General features: G+C 40.6%; 1 protein-coding gene across 1 annotated transcript; it reads left to right on the top strand.

The window, feature by feature from the left end:
* Positions 1-2,712: 2,712 nt before the first annotated feature.
* On the top strand, positions 2,713-14,433 carry LOC108925133 (matrix metalloproteinase-25-like). Its single transcript, XM_018736896.2, has 11 exons — positions 2,713-2,965; positions 4,265-4,360; positions 8,321-8,453; positions 8,692-8,839; positions 9,029-9,330; positions 11,533-11,712; positions 11,873-11,969; positions 12,191-12,273; positions 12,524-12,673; positions 12,929-13,216; positions 13,885-14,433. The coding sequence occupies exons 2-11, from the start codon at positions 4,265-4,267 to the stop codon at positions 14,121-14,123; spliced, it is 1,716 nt and encodes a 571-aa protein (XP_018592412.1). The 5' UTR covers positions 2,713-2,965; the 3' UTR covers positions 14,124-14,433.
* The last annotated feature ends 2,829 nt before the right edge of the window (positions 14,434-17,262 follow it).

Here is a 17,262-nt window from a genome sequence, read left to right as displayed (position 1 = left end):
GAAGGAGTTCTATCGGGCCTGGCTGGCTCATGGGACTCCTGAAGCAGCTGACGGGTACCGACGGGCCAAACGGAGCGTGGCTCTGGCAGTCGCCGCGGCAAAAACTCGGGCTTGGGAGGAGTTCGGTGAGGCCATGGAGGAAGACTTTCGGTCGGCCTCAAAGAGATTCTGGCATGTCTGAACAACATGTCTTTGGACTGCGGGAGGAAACCAGAGCACCTGGAGGCACCTCATACAGACACGGGGAGAACATGCAAACTCCACACAGACTGAGAAAATGCAGCTAAAAAGAGTGGTACTCAAGAATGGTGATGTCACCAGATGAGGTTTGTGCTACTTGGTGTGTTGTGGACACTCAGTGGGAGGGGAATTTCATATCGTTTCAATTTATTTTATAAGGTGAGCTTTTCAGCCTGGTGTCAAGAGCACTGAACAATTTTGTTCTATTCAGTTTATATTCATAGAGCTCTTTTTTCACCAACGTGACACAGAGCACTGAACATTCCTCCAAGAAGTGGTACAATATAGAAGGGGGTGGTATAATATAGATTTTCATTTTCCAAGGCTACAGACATAAAGAAGATAATTTTTCTTAGACAACCCAGGTGGCAACAGTGGAGAGGAAAACAAAAAAATCTCCCAACTGTAGGGGTGGGAAAATAAACCTCTGGGAATCTACATACCAGTGGCTGCCCACCCCTCTTGGGCATTCTGCCATGGCGACAAGGGACACGTGTCAATACACCATACTTTAAATTAGCACATAGAGTTCACTCACGTGTCTATAAAAAGAAAGCAACGTCAAAATGAATACAGAAGGCAGTTTGCTTATGTACTATTCAGAAATAAGCCATTCAGCAGATGGGGAGAATAAAGCAAACAAGCAAAAATAAAACTCCCAGACCATGGAACTGGGAGAAAAATAAAACTCTGCTTCCTACCCATCCTGGGCACTGAAATGTATTAGAATACGTTTGAAGCCCATTAGAGTCAGCATGGACAAAAGCATCCAGATCTGTAAGGTGTAAGTTTCATGATTTTGTGGTCTGTAAGGCATGATGGGCTGCCAGGGATTTGCCGGGTTGGGCTCGTGGAAGTCGTTCCACCACAACGGAGCCAGAACCGAGAACTTCCGTACTTTACCTTTCGTGCATGGAACCACCAAGCGAGCAGATGTGGAGTGGGGTGTAGTGGTTGATCAAGTCTTGCAAATAGCTATGAGCAGTTCTGTTGATACATTTGTGCGCTATAACCAGGGTCTTAAAAGTTAATTTAATGTAGTAAATCTTCATCCCGATATTAAGGCTGACATTGAATGGGCATCTTACGTCTCGTTTGCTAACTCATTCTAAAGCTTAGGGACACTACCTAAATGCTCTGCCACCTATAGTTTTCAAACTGATTTTAGGAACTGTTATTAGTGTCTTGTGAGTGGAGAGCATGAGAATGGTTACTTGATTGTCTCTGTCCCATAAGATGGACCAAACCTATTGATGGTCCGAAAAATAACTTGACAAGGAGCATGAGAAACTAGTAATAATGGTTTGAGTCCATTCTCAGTCAGTTTTGGGATGTGATGTTATCTGAGTCCTTTGGGACTCTACCAAGCGGCTCAAAAATCACTGAACAGATAGTGCTGTTGAGTTAAGTCTTCCTGACCTATCTTATCCATCGTATCATAGCTACTCTACCATTTCAGCTGGTCACAGCCTGATCCCAGACCTTGAAGATGGCCACACCTCAACTCTCCATTTCCTTGGGGTGTGCCCAGGTAAAGCCAAAGAATATCCCTCCTAGGAGTCAAGTTGTTTGGTCCTTGTTTGGTTCTTTCTCCTGGTTGATAGAGGTCCCACAGGTGAACTCCAAGAGCTACCAGACTTAGAGCTGAGAATGAGCCAGATATCTGAGAACAGGAAAGTAGAAATCTGAGGTCACAGAATTTCTGCTTAGCCTGAAATGGAGGTCTTACAATAATTTTACTTTTCTCCAGGGGGGAGGGAAAGCCTGAAGGGTTGCAGGAGCCAAAGAAATGAACACTCAGGCTGGGTGGAGAGGTGATCCCAGTTGAGCCAGCAGCTAAACCTAGGGACATACTGCGGTTCACCACAACTCAACCTGAGCAATCCTTACTTGCTACATTTACCCTGGTGAGCTGCCAGCAGGAGGTGGGAGGATGATCTAGTATTGAAGATAAAAATACTGTAAATGTAACAGACATGTATTACACACACTGTCTAAAACCACTTGCCCCATGTGGGATTGCGGCAAGCCAGAGCCTAACCTGGCAACACGGGATGCAAGGGTGGAGGGGACACGCTCCGGGCAGAATGCCAGTCCACCACAAGGCACCCCAAGCAGGACTCGAACTCCAGACCTGCTACTTAGCAGGACCTGGACAAACCCGCTGCGCCACCTCACCTCCCCAGACGTGTATCAACTGTATCATAAATGCAATGCAGGCAATATGTGTTTCATTAATTTATTATTGTCTGTTTAAAGTTGTGGGTCATTGTAATACTGACCTGAGGGCTGTGGGTCTCGAATTTTTAATGGCCTGTGAAAAGGCGATAGATCACAAGAAGCCTGACGGCAGAAAGGGAAGTGCTCGCTACAGTAGCGAACGTCGGTTGGGGTCCGCACTGCATTCTCTCCACCTCTCCCTCGTTCGTCTTTCCTGTCCACCTCCAGGAGCAGCTTCATAGCACGGTATGACCCTCGCAGAACTGAGGAATGACTGACATACGCGTGGGCTTGGCTGTATTTTTGGCTGTCAGAACAATGAAAAGGAGGGGATTACCACATCACCTATGGCTGGGACTGTACCATTCAGTTTTTTACTCATCGGTGGGAGTGGTGCTGACTAGTCCTCATCGTTTCCTCGCCCCTCTCACCTGAAGAGATCGCTAAGAAAAAGGACCTCAGGAGGCTGCACGTCTCAGTCCTGCACAGACTGCTGGGTGACTATGTGAGTAGCTTTTTGGACATTCTTGCTTTAGGAAAAGAGTTCTTTTACGCGCAATAACTTCCACGAGCTTGAGGTGCTTCTATTGACTTTTGAAACCTTCCAATAAGTGTTGTGCTATGTTTTTCATACTTGGGTCTGTGAACAGGGCTGTGTGCCGGCTGGCTGGCGCAGTGGATGGCAGCGGTCGACCTCCTATTTAGCAGCACGGGGTCCTCCAGCGTGTTTCTTTTATTTAATTTACAGTGAATTCTTGTTTCAATGAAGCGTCGCATTGTGTATTAATGTTGGGTGATACTCACCCGATGAGCTGGACAGTCACTTTTGTCTTCTCTACATCCTTACTGCACCATTTTTTAGTTTATAGATACAGTCCCAATGTAGCACACAATGTTGGGTGGGCTGCCGCAGGCACTTGGACCCCCAGAGGTTTATTTTAGATGATAATTGACCACCAGTGAACACGTGCCTCCCTCTCTTCATAAAATGCCTTTGTAATACTTTCTGCCACTGTTTGTACTGTTGGTGAACCGTTACTTTATAACAGCGGTAAAGTTCTGACTCACGGACCACACCCGGCACACAGAGACACACAGATTTTTGAGGTCAGGGGACACACAATTTCGGCGATATTTCAACAGCCAAGTTAAGTTTTGACTGTCAGTTGATGTTTCTTATAACAACAAAACCATTTTAGTGAATGAGAGATGGACAGAAACTGTAAAAACCAAGGATTCTTCCAGATCGCACTGCCTGGTACAGAAAAAGATGTAGAAAATTACAAGCTACGATCTGTTTTTAAGGGAAAATGAGCAACCTTACATGACTTTATGTAATTACTAAACAGATATTCTGATACCATTTTTGTTAACATTTCTTTATCTGACGCCTTTGTCTAAGGCGACATATAACCTGAAATGTTAACTTTACCTTGATTTTTCCATTTATACAACAGGGCGTCAGTTCAGACTAAGTAGTGTACCTTGATCAAAGGTAAATGGAGCAAGGTAGCAGTTATTTGAACCCAGTACCTGTGCAACGTGAGACTAGAATAATGGTGTGTGTGTGTGGCTGGATCATGAAAACACGTGGAGTAAATGTGGAAGTTATAACTTTGGTTTGGGGATCTGAGATAGAAAGTGCTGGAACTGACCCACAATAAGACCGAGTAAATGGGAAGCACCCTACTGTCCCTGTTTTCGCTCTGGTGTGGTAAAAGGTGAAGCAAAATCACCGTGCCTCACCTGCTGCCTCCAAAGCACCAGAAACAAAACTAATCATGTGCTTTCACGGTGCATGCAGATGCTGTCCATGGGGGGCAGAGCTGTGGTCGTAGCCCTGCTCTCCATGAGCGTGTGTGTGCTATGCGCTCCTGCGGACCAGTACTCCCGAGGGGTGGTAAGTATCAATTGCGGGAGTGAATCACGAGCTCATTCGACTAAAGTAATAACATGATCAATAACCACTTGTCCTGATGAGGGTCACGGTGATGCAGAACTTATCCCGGAAGCATTGGGCGCAAGGCTGAGGGTTGTACATCCTGGATGGGATGCCAGTCCATCGCAGGGTAGCCACACACACTCACCCTTCCACACATTAAGGGCAATTTAGAGTCCACCTGACCTGCATGTCCTTGGACTGTGGGAGGAAACCAGAGCAAACCCACATAGGCAGGAGGATGAGATGCAAATCTCCGCACGGACTGAGTAGGATTGAACCCACCTCCTCTCACACCAGCCAGCTGCTGTGAGACTGCTGTGCCACTGTGCCACTGGGCCACCTTACTTAATATACCCAGTGACTGGACAGAACAACAGATCTGGAGTCCTGCAGGGTGTAAAAATTATAGATACAAACCAGGCAATACACACGCAGACTGTAAATACAACACCAATAAAGAGACAATAAATAAGCATAAACTGAAGAGTTTACTTAAATTAAGTTGCCGTTGATTTTTGTGAGGTTTATTTATGAAACAGAGGACAAAAGGGTTGAAATGAAATTTTATTCCTTTGCCCTAATGGGTTGTTAAACAGATTAAAATGGGGAAGTTCACTCATATTCATATTTAAGGTCTTAAAATTTTTATAGGTGTGTGTTGATCTTAATTTTTTTATATGAAGCAGCTGCAGTTTTAACTTTTCCAACTGATGTAGCTGCGAATTTTCTGTTCCTGTTAGCTTAAAATTATAATAGCGGGTCATTTTCAATCGGAAATAAAATTTTTTTAAGTGATATCGTTGATCAGAAGGTGCTGCAGGTCTTTCTTTTTCTAGCTTGTGCTCGGAGTCTGTGACACAGCTGTTGCACCAATATTACAAAATTTTTTGATTGCAAAAGAAAAAGAACAAGAACAACAGCAAATGAAACACACTCGCTTCTCATCTGACAAACACAAACAGGGAAGTTCACCCATTTCCACATTTATGGTTTTATAACACTTGATGTACATACATAAATTGAATTTTTAGGTCAAGCAATTGCCTGTTTAATTTCTCTAAATAATGTAATTGCTAGTTTTCTAAAACGAGCAGACAGTTCTAATATTTGCACTTTTTCTTTCTGTCTTTGTCTTTGTGTCGTACATTGCACTGATGTTATAGTATTTCCTTGACATTAAAACAAAAACAAACAGAAACAACAGCAACTGAAATAAACTGGTTCACACAGCTGGGACCACAAGTCTATATTCATAATTCGTATTTTTCATAACTCCATAGTTTACAAAATGCTCTTTTATCAAGTTTCAATGATTGTGGCAGTGCTGAAAGTCACTTATGTATCTTGAGTTTATTAATTAATATTGCTTTCCGCAATCCCCATTTCTGGAAAAATTGGGATGCTTTCTAAAACGCAATGAAACAAGAATCTGCGGTTTGTTAATTCTCCTACAAAAGTAGAAAGAAAAAATTTTCAATGTTCTCATTGACCAACTTAATTGTATTTTGTATATATAAACAAATTTAGAATTTGATGTCTGCAAGACACTCAAAGTTAGAACACGGGCAGGTTTACCACTGTATTACATCACCTTTCCTTTTAATTACATGTTTTAATCATTTGGGGACTAGTGGAATTTTTGCCCATTCTGGCTTGACACTAGACCTCCGCTGCTCAAGTCTGTGGTCGCCGCTGTCAGGTTCTCCTCTTCATGATGTGCCATACATTTTCAATAGGAGGCAGATGTGGACTGCTGGCAGACCAGTCTAACACACGCACACTCTGTGTCTCCGAAGCCACGTTGGTGTAGCACGTTGCAGAATGAGGCTTGGCATTGTCTTGTTGAAATAACCATGGAGTTCCGAGGAAAAGACGTCGCCTTAATGGCAGCATACGTCCCTAACATCCCAATAAATACCTCTGCATCAGTGGTACCTTCACACATATGCTGTGGGCACTGATGGACCCCCACACCATCACAGATGCTGGCTTTTGTACCTGTTGCTGATAACGGTTTGGGTGGTCCTTTTTGTCTTTGGCACGGAGAACTCGACGTACGTTTTTCCCAAAAACAAGCAGAAACGTGGACTCGTCTGACCACAGCACGCAGTTTCCACTGCCTTTCGGTCCATCTCGGATGAGCTCGGCCCCAGAGAACTCAACAGGGTTTCTGCATAGAACTGATATACGGCTTCCTCCTTGTGTAATAGTTTCAGGTTGCATTTCTGGATGAAGCGGCGGAATCTGTTGAGTGACAGTTGTTTTCTGAAGTACTCCCGAGCCCACGTTGCTGTATTTATCACAGTAGCATGACGGTTTCTCATGCAATGCCGCCTGAGGACTCGAAGGTCACGCACATTCGTTATGGGTTTCCGGCACTGCTCTTTACTCACTGAGATTTCTCCGGATTCCCCGAATCTTTTCACAATACTATGTATTGTAGATGGTGAAAGACCTAAATTCTTTGTAATCTCGCGTTGAGAAATGTTCTTTTGGATGTGATTGACAATTCTCTCACGAAATTTGGCACAAAGTGGTGGTGAGCCACGAGGATGGGTTGTATCCTTGCATGCAAAGACTGTGCCTTTGTTGGGCGTTCCTTTTATGCCCAGTCATGGTACCCTCACCTTTTACCAGTTAAGAATCTTCCAAAACAGTGTTACTTGAATGTCTTTTGAGTGTGTTGCAGCCATCAAATTCTAAATTTGCTTATTTATGAAATACAATCAAGTTAGTCAACCAAAACATTAGGTCATTTCTTTGTACTTTTGCCAGTTAAAGGTTTAAGGGAATTTACAAATTGCAGATTTTTGTTTTTGTTGCATTTTAGAAAATATCCCAACTTTTCCAGAAATGGGTTTGATATGAACAATGAATTTTCAAAACTGACAGAAGTATCGACATGCCCAGGTAAATGTTACTTATTTTAAAAGGAGGAGCTTTATCATAAGAAAGTGTCATAAAACTTCTTGCAGCGATTACAACATTAAATAGAATGGAGCAATGGCAGAACAGACAAAAACCAAAGAAAGTAACGCATCCATCACCAACAAGTTTACCTGACAACTATTTCATTTGTAAGGCATTATCCATCAGGGTGCATTGTTATTCCGACTATGTTACAAACTTTTTACGGCAAAATATACTCATTTTTGTAATGTCGATTTTATTAGAAAAATTATTACACTACTGTAGGTCTAACGCTGAAGCAGCTTAAGACTCCTTGTGCTTGTGGATGACTTGTACATGAACTCTTGTCAGGAAACCACAGACACAAACAATTATGTCCTTGCTGAGTAGCAGAGAAAATGAGAGAAAAGAGAAATGGAAACAGCACTACAGTTGCAAATATTACTGGAAATACAGCTTGTGAAAACCACTGGATATATATTGTGATTATAAATTATATTCCATGTACTTAGTATCATACAATAATTGGATCGATGTAAAATTCAGTCTGCTTATATCTACCTAAACCTGTGACACAGTTGTCGCCATAGTAACAGTATCTTCTGTACCGGTTAATGGGTAAATCTACAAAAGTTTGGAAGGGGTGCTGATGCTAAGGCGGTTCAGCCAGTCAGATTGTGTCTCAGACGATGTTTAATTTTTTTATCTGGAATCATTCAAGATTGTGCTACAGTTAGATTCTAGTGTTTTACTGTACTGTGTTCTACTGTTTTACTGTATTATTTTGTTTAATTTTCTATTTTATGCTTAAGCGGTTGCGTTTTATATAGTTGTTTTATGTTGTTGTCTGAAGAACTCAGGAAATATCATTATAATTTTGTTGTTTTTGCACAGCAGTACAATGACAAGAAAGTCTTCAATTTCAATTTCAATATCAGTTGGAGTGAGGAGTAGAGACTCTGTATTTTAAATTGGCTGATTAATCTGCATCTTCTCTCCTCTTTTCAGGACTGGCTAAGTCGGTACGGATACTTACAGCCTCCAGACCGCCACATAGGGAGGCTTCAGACGAAGCAGGGTATCGAGAGAGCGCTCAGGGAAATGCAAAAGTTTGCTGGCTTGAAGGAGACTGGAATTCTAGGTCATTTCTCCTTTCTCCCGTGTACTATCTGTGTCTGATCAGTGGGCTCCACTCTCCACACTGTTACTGTTCTGATACTGTATTGGTATATTGCTCACTACTGTGACAGCAATGGGATAATAATACATTTTTTGCAATGATTTAAAAAAAAAAGAAAACCTCTGCTCACAGAGACATGGACACACACTCCACACACCAACATTCACAGTTTTCAATCCCCTCTTACATTTCCGAACAGATGAAGATACTCTTCGGCTCATGTCGACACCACGTTGCTCTCTCCCTGACATTGTGAGAGCCGAAGACATGTTGAAGAAAAGGAGAAAGAGAAGGAAAAGATACACTTTGTCAGGATCACGCTGGCAGAAGAATGAAATTACCTGGAGGTGTGTATTCTGTAAAATCAGAGAGGTTATCAAGGCAACTCTGTCTCCATTATGGCACTTTTTAAGATTGCATAAAGGAAAGTATGGTAAAGGATCTTATCTTATCTTATCTTATCTTATTTAAAACATTTAAAACATTGCTTTTTATGTAATCTGTTTTCCCTCTTTCTCTTTTTTCTCCTTTTCCAGTCTTCACAGTTATCCATCACACTTATCCTCGCTCTCCAAGGAAGGTGTCCCTTCAATCCTAACATATGCCCTGAAAGCCTGGAGCGATGTCACTCCTCTGAACTTCAGACTTCTTTCTCACAATGACAGAGGAGGAACGGAACATGGAGACATCAGAGTGTCCTTTGCTAGTCGTTTTCATGAGGATGGGTACCCTTTTGATGGCAGAGGTGGTACCCTGGCCCATGCTTTCTTTCCCACAAGTGACAATGACATTGCAGGAGACACGCATTTCGATGATGATGAAGCCTGGAGCTATGGAGGTATCTTCAGAATTATATTTATTTTAAATTCTGTGCATATTTAGTGCTGATACTGGAGCTTAATCTCTGGATTTATTTATAGGTTTGGTTCTGCTAAAAATGTCAGATAACGATATAATGAATAAAAAATTTACTGCAAGATATTAGATTAATTAATGTGATTAATTTAATAGAATAAATTATAATTTAGTTTTATCAATGCCCATGCAATGCAACACCTCAGTGTTTTATATTCTGAAAACATTTGGCTTACATTCACATTTATGAGGGGAAGTCAAAACCATTCACAATAATCTGTATTAATCTGAATTTAGGTTATTCAGAAAAAAAAAAACTTTGTCAAAAACGTCTTCAAAACTTTTTGATATCTTTTAAATTTGGTCTATTGCTTTTCTCCAAAGAGATGTACAACTAGGGGCAAACGGATGGAGATCAGGAAAGGTTTCTTTAATAGCAATGAGATGTTGGCAGTTTTGAAGGCAGATGGAAGACAATCAGAGTAGAGCAAGGACTTAATGACTGGAGGAAAAAAAAAAGAAACAATTTGCAGATTTATTTTTAGTTCTGTACATTTCCAGAGTGGAAGTACACTACATTTCCTATGGACAGAGTGTGCAAAGTTTATGTTGCCCATAAGGCCTATTAAGTTTCTGTTAAATTAATTTCTGTTAAGCACGAATCTCATAGTACAGCACTGGTCCATTTCTGGGGCATTTCTGCCTCCCATCACTTCTAGGACACTGATGTATCTGACTAATCAGGATGCTGACTTCATTGTCAATTAATAAACCTTTAAAGGTTTGTTCCCCTGTATTTTCTCATGAAAACACAACCCACATTCTTTTTTGATGACATTATACAAAGTAAACTAATTACCCTTACATAATTGTCAAGGCAATGTATTTTAATTCTATGGTTCACACTGGAAATTCCCGCTTTAAATAGGTGGGTGAGAAAAGTGTTTATTTTCTGCCACTTGAAAAACAAATATTTGATCTGTATGACAGAGTGCTATGTGGATACATGTGTGAAACATTGCAACCCTTTTACTCTCAGCCCTTATGATTTGTGTATGATAATGTATTTGCAAGTTTTCCGCTCATCCGCTGCTGTGACCCAGCACTGTTCGGTAAACAATTTAAAAAGTCAAAATAACGCACACATCCCTTCATTTATTCACAGGTTAGGCTCTGTAAAAACCTACAATAAAGCTGTAATTATTTAATTTGCTTCTATTTTCATCAACCACTCATCTGACATAGAGTCGCTGTGGTACAGAGCCTGGTCTGGAGGTATAGGGCGTGAGGTAGGGGTACCAGGCCATTGCAAGACTTTTACGTAATTATTTTTCTACTGGAAACAACACGGACAACATTCCTCAGCATCTGGCGACTTTGTTCATTTTCAAGGTTTAGTTACTATTGTCCATGCAGTCATGTGTAATAGTTGAGGCGTACCTCATTTTATTTGCCTTTATAGAAGTCTCCGAAAAAAAAAGTATGCTGTAAGACTTTTAGCTTTTTGATAACTTTGAAACAAAACTAATTTAAAATTAAGTAATAATTTAAACTCAATTTTAATTAAAAAAGTCACAATTTAAATTCACACTTTCTTAAATAAATAAATAAATAAATAAATAAATAAATAAATAAATAATGGTTAAATATGATTTAATTAAAGTAAAAATGCTTTCACAAATTATTGTTTAAAGGTGATTGTTGGCTTATTTATCTCACAAATATCCAACATTCCTCATCGTGTTACTGATCATCAGGACTCACAAAACACCAGATGCACAAGATGTAAACACTGGGGAAATGGGTTGAATAAATCTGACTGTATGTTGCCACTCGAGGTGCATTTTACTGCCAACAATTAAATGAAAAAAAAAGGAATAAATAAATAGAAAAATGTTTGTAAAATCTTTGAAAATTCACAACTGGAACATGAATAATACATAATCATAACTATCATAATCATATCTAAGTGTCAACAATTCACATAGTGTTTCTATGTAGCATATGGCTGGCTACATGCAAAATTATAACAGGTGAATTTGTACTGTATTTTTCAAATCAGAATTTCTGAAGTGTGTAAATTACAGATTGAAAACCGAACATTACTACAACTGAACATTATTATAACAATGTTATAACAACTTCACGCAAGCTATGTATGAATCTGCCACATTCCATCCTTCAGGTGACAGCTCCACCACAGACCTCTTCACAGTGGCTGTCCATGAGTTTGGCCATGCTCTTGGCCTCTCTCATTCGTCCTCTGACCCATCTATAATGAGGCCCTATTACCAGGGACCTGTGGGGGACATAAACCGTTATACCCTTCCTAAGGATGACATACTTGGTATCCAGATGCTGTATGGTGAGATGACACGTACCTGACTTTTCCGAAGTGTCTTTCAGCCTCTCTACTTTCTCCTCTTTCAGTCAAACATTTCCACTATTTCTTGTCACCATAATGTAAAAATTATCAGATGGTATGAATAGTGTATGAGCATCACATATTTCCGTTTATCAAAAAGGGAAGAGGATGGACCAGAACACACCTCATCCTGGAGCTCCTCCAACTCCTAGGATTCCTCTGCTCCCCAGTCCTCCCCCCTCAAAACCAACACAACAGTAAGTTTATTAAGAAATATCATAATAATTACAGTAATCTTTCAAAACTGTAAATACAACCTATAGTACTTTTTATACTTTAACACATTGTGGTATTGCTCCACATGAAAAATCCACGGACAGCGTAAAAATCTGTAAACGAGACAGCAGAAATGTACTGTGATCTAGGCACTAATGTTCATGTTGCATCTGACTCTTAACCCCGTTTCTTCACCTTTCAGACCAGACTCATCTCTTCCAGATCGTTGTAAGGGTGGCTTTGATGCTGTGGCCAACATCAGAGGAGAAGTGTTCTTCTTCAAAGGTGAAAACAAGCAACATGGCTGTAGCCAGATGCCTTAACCGCTGTCCAGTTGTCCTCCAAAAACTTTACCTTCATGTGCAGTTGCACTGCACTTAGTTTCTGCTGTGAAGAAGGAACATCTCTGGACCTTCATGGCTACTCTGATAATTCAGGATTTTTTCTGCCTTGTTCTACATAATATTGCTTTCCAGGTTCTGTTTTTGCGTCCTTTTATCCACATTTGCTCTTGCTTTGTACTGTATTCTTTCAGGTCCGTACTTTTGGCGTATACAGCGATCAGGTTCTTTAGTCTCACTTGCTCCAGCACTGATTCAGAACTTCTGGATGGGGCTTCCTGAAGGAACCAAGAAAATAGATGCAGTATACGAGCGGAGTGACAGTCACATTGTCTTCTTCATTGGTGAGATACAACAGTGTTGTACTTCAGGCTTGATAAAGTTATAATTTCAGAAACTGCCTGGAGTGGATGGAGTTGGGTGGATCTGATCATCTATTTTAAAAAATGTCATGAACGGAGTCGGCCAGTTTTCATGAAAGTAGCAGGGATATGTTCCTTTTCGAGACTATGTGTATTTTCCAGTGAGAAGTAAAATATGAATATACTATTGTCAGTAATACTAATAATGAACTTCTTTCTTTTACTCTGCATTCACAGGGAATCAATACTGGGTCTTCCAAGACACAGTGTCTCTCCCTGGGTACCCACGTCCACTGTCAGAGTTGGGGATGCGAGCGAGTGATGGGACAGAGGTCGAGAGGGTGGACGCTGTATTTGTGTGGGGACACAATGGAAAGACCTACTTGTTCAGCAAAGGGCAATTCTGGAGGTTTACTGAAGAAGAAAAAATCTTCAGAAAAAATCCAGATGATGGATACCCTCATGATGCTGCTCTGTGGAAAGGGGTGCCCTGTGATCCTGATGATATTATAAGCTGGAGAAATGGTGAGAAAATGGAAAATTTTCACTGCCATAATACTATTTTTACATATTTAGCTCACAGTTCTCCAAAGCAGCTTACGGTGATTTACCCCTTTATAGAGCTGGATAATTTTCAGTGGAATAATTCACGGTTAGTATGTTGTTCAAGAGTATTGCAGCAGAAGGTGGGATTCAAACCTATTACTTCAAGTGATGCTCTAACCACTTTAGAACCTGCATATAATATGTCTACTAACAGCATCTGTGTACAAATGTATACAATTGTTTTACTGACATCAAGAGTCTGTAAAAGTGAGAGACAATGAAAGTAAGAATCTATCAACGTACATTAAATTTTTTACATTCACATTTATTTATTTATCAGACACTTTTCTCCAAAATGATTTCCAACGAACTCTATGTAGTGTTATCAGTCCACACGCCTTATTCACTATGGTGATTTACACTGCTAGATACACTACTTACAATAGGTCACTCATCCATACAACACACACTCTCGCTGTGACACATTTTCAGAAAAGAACTTCCTTAAGAACTTCCTTACCTCTAACCGACTCTTAACCATCTGTTTCCTGTATTTTACATTCTGTATGCCGCTACTCTTCAAAACCCCACAAATTAACATACAATCCACCTTCTCTGTCGCTGTCTTCTCTCCATCTCTGACTCAGGAGAGGCTTATTTCTTCAAGGGAAACTCGTACTGGATCTTCAAGAGCGGAGAAACGGAGCAGGAGGCATTAGCTGCCAAATCAACAGCGGTTGACTGGATGCGATGTCCCAAGCCTCCTCCACGGGATGATAACTGCATTTGTTCATTCACTGCAGATTCCACTGTTAGAACTGCAGACTGGCTGCTTCTGAATTTTTCTGTATTTTCTGTTGTTTTCTCACTAAATGTCATTTGGTGAGTACATTGCACAATGTCTGTTGCTAATTATCTAAAACTGGAAATACAGCCTATAGTCCTTTTTATACCTTAGAATATTTGTGATATCGCTCCACATGAAAAATCCACAGAGAATGTAAAAGTCTGTAAACGAGACAGGAGAAATGTCGTACTGTGATCTAGGCACTAACATCAACGTTGCATCGGACTATTAACCCTGTTTCTCTACCTTTCAGACCCTCTCTTCCAGATCATGTACTTTAAAATACATGATACCAGGAGCAAAATCAATTATATTCTCTGAATTTTGATGTAGTTTCAACACACCCTAAATAAAATACTATTTTTTTATGAATTTATGCTTTTGGGGTGATACTTTTTTCCAAAGTGATGTACTGTATATAGCTACTTACAATGATTTACCCACTTCCCTACCTACAGAAAATTTGCTCAAGGGTACTATACCAGGAGGTGGGATTTGAACCTTAGTCATTTGAGTGCAAAGGGGCTGCCGTAATCAGTACACTACCTGCTCCCCACACACACATTTACAATAAATATTTTTCATTTTCAGTTGTGGCATTTGGGGTGTTATAATAAATAAGCAAGAAATAGTCTAGACATTGTTGCCAACTAGCAGAACCCTGGGGGACAGGCAGAAACCACGTAGCAAGTCCATTAGCTGAGAAACAGAAGAGAGTAAAACATTCTTGATCCTTTAAGAATGTTGAAAACTCTTCACATGTAAATTGTAGCCCATTTTTACTGACCAAAACTTGAAACACTCCATATTTGATTAAAAAAAAAAAAAATTCACAACACTTGGATAGTTTTATCTGGACTAACGGGTTGCATCTGCTGAACTTCAAGCTGTTTAGAATTAGCCTCAACTATAACTAAATACATACACATTTTGCATGGGCTTACAAAATGCACATGTATTCATCGCCATAGTCCACCATACCAGGCACATAGGTGACGTTGAGGAAGCCCTTTCATCTTATGGAGTTGTTGGCAAGACAATTTTTTCCTTTTCTTCCCCTGGCATCCGCTACAGTTATAGTTCAAATAAAGAACGACAGTAACTGTTAATATTGTGACTATTTTCAATAAACTACTTGCTTCAAGGGGGTGCGGTGGCGCAGTGGATTGGCCTGGGCCCTGCTCTTTGGCGGGTCTGGGGTTTGAGTCCCACTCGGAGTGCCTTGTGACTGGTGTCCCCTCCTGGGTGTGTCCCCTCCCCCTCCAGCCTTTCGCCCTGTGTTGCTGGGTTAGGTTCCGGCTTCCTGCGACCCTGTATGGGGCAAGCAGTTCCAGATGGTGTGTTTGTGTGTGTACTTGCTTCAATAAAATTGCCTGCAAGGATGCCTACTAATTTCTCAGAATAGAGGACTCTTTGGATGCCCTCAAGAAAGTATGGTCTTTCTAAACCCCAAATTTGACATCTGTTATTCCAGTTTTCTTTCAGTGAAGAAGATAGGGGAAAAGTTTCCGTTACTACCTTTTTTGGCCTGTACGAATAGATGGGCAAGCCATTTGGCCTCTGCAGTGCACCACAGTGCCTGATGGAATTAGTGACCTTGTCCTTGACCTATGAGTGTTTCTGACTAATATTATATGCGGTACAGTCAATAAGATTTGTCCACTTTGTTGTGCTACTGTGCTTGCAAGCCATCAGCATATGCAGAACAACAGAGCCACATCACAGCCAATTTTAGTACCTATTGACCAGAAACTATCTTTGGGTGGATCGTATGGTTAGCAGAGTACAATTCTGAAGTGCTGAAGAAGCCTCTAGAAGGCAAAACACAAGTGCAAACGCCCTGTAAAAAACCCCACTAAAGTTAAGCCCGAGGGGGGAGAGACAAGGGAAAACTTCTTGCACTTAAGAATGGAGGAAGTTAAAGAATATTTATGGGCCAGACACCAGAGCCAAAACAAGCACAGGGAAGTAGAGATGACCATGCAGTGTGTGATCTGGGGGAATAGGATGGGACACATCTGGGAGAAGCTCTATGAACTTCATAAGGATTTTGTTATTATTGACCCAGTCCTCCAGACAGTGAAAACTGGTATTTGCCAAGGTAGCAATCAAAATGAGGGGATGGACCCATTTGCAAATAGATGAATAAATGAAACCTTCCTGCCTTCAATGACAGTGGGAAAAGAACCTTTGCTGTAAACAGTCCAGTTACACTCATTCATTTTTTGCCAGAGCACCTTAGAATGTTAAGCTACTTGCCAGTATGTACCTATTTATACACCTGGGTCATTTTACTGTAGCAATGGAGAGTAAGAACTTTGCTCAAGAGTACTACAGCTGGAGGGGGGATTGGAACCTACAAACCTTGGCATCCAAATGCAACAGTGCTAAGCACTGCACTACCAGTTGGCCGCTATGTATAAAGCCTCCATTAAAACAATTTTTCTGAGTTTACGATGTTGAGCTGGTGATAGACATTCAGTAGAAACCATACTTTGAATTTTGAATTTTTCCTGGGAAACCGATATGTGGTGCGATACTCTCTTGAGATGCTGGGCAGCGATCCACATCTCCCGGTCTGTCATGCAGAGGTGTGTATTAAATGCATTTTTGACTTATGATATTTTCTACTTCTGATGGGTTTCGCGGAACGTTACCCCATCGTACATCGGGGACCACCTGTAATGGTGCCTTACTGTGTTTGTGTTCTGCGCATATTGTTCATATATCTTCTTATAAATAATTACAAAATGTATTTATACTTATTTAAACCTATTCATAATTCATGCCCATATCTAGATATATTTATGTCACATACGGTGCTAGTTGAAGGTAGGTGAAGTCCTTGTGTCGCTTAATTTTACCACGAAATAGTTATGTTTCTCATTTGACATAATAGGTGTGTTGTAATAATAATAATAATAATAGTTACACATCTATTATGTCAGGAGCTCCTACTAATAATAATAATTATCATTATTTTTTAGTAGGAGCTCCTGACGTAATAGCCTAGTGTGTAACAACCAGTTCCATATGTTCTTCAGAGAAAGTTGTGTGTGTAGTAGAAACACACAAGTAGTGTAAAAGTGTAAAATAGTGAATTATATATTTTGAAGCCAGGAAGGGGGATTGTTACGGGAAAGACTTTGTTACTGTCTTGATAATGCATTTTATGTAA

Source organism: Scleropages formosus, chromosome 20 (assembly GCF_900964775.1).
Source record: "Scleropages formosus chromosome 20, fSclFor1.1, whole genome shotgun sequence".
Lineage (NCBI taxonomy): Eukaryota > Metazoa > Chordata > Actinopteri > Osteoglossiformes > Osteoglossidae > Scleropages > Scleropages formosus.
This window is presented reverse-complemented; position numbering and strand designations above follow the sequence as displayed.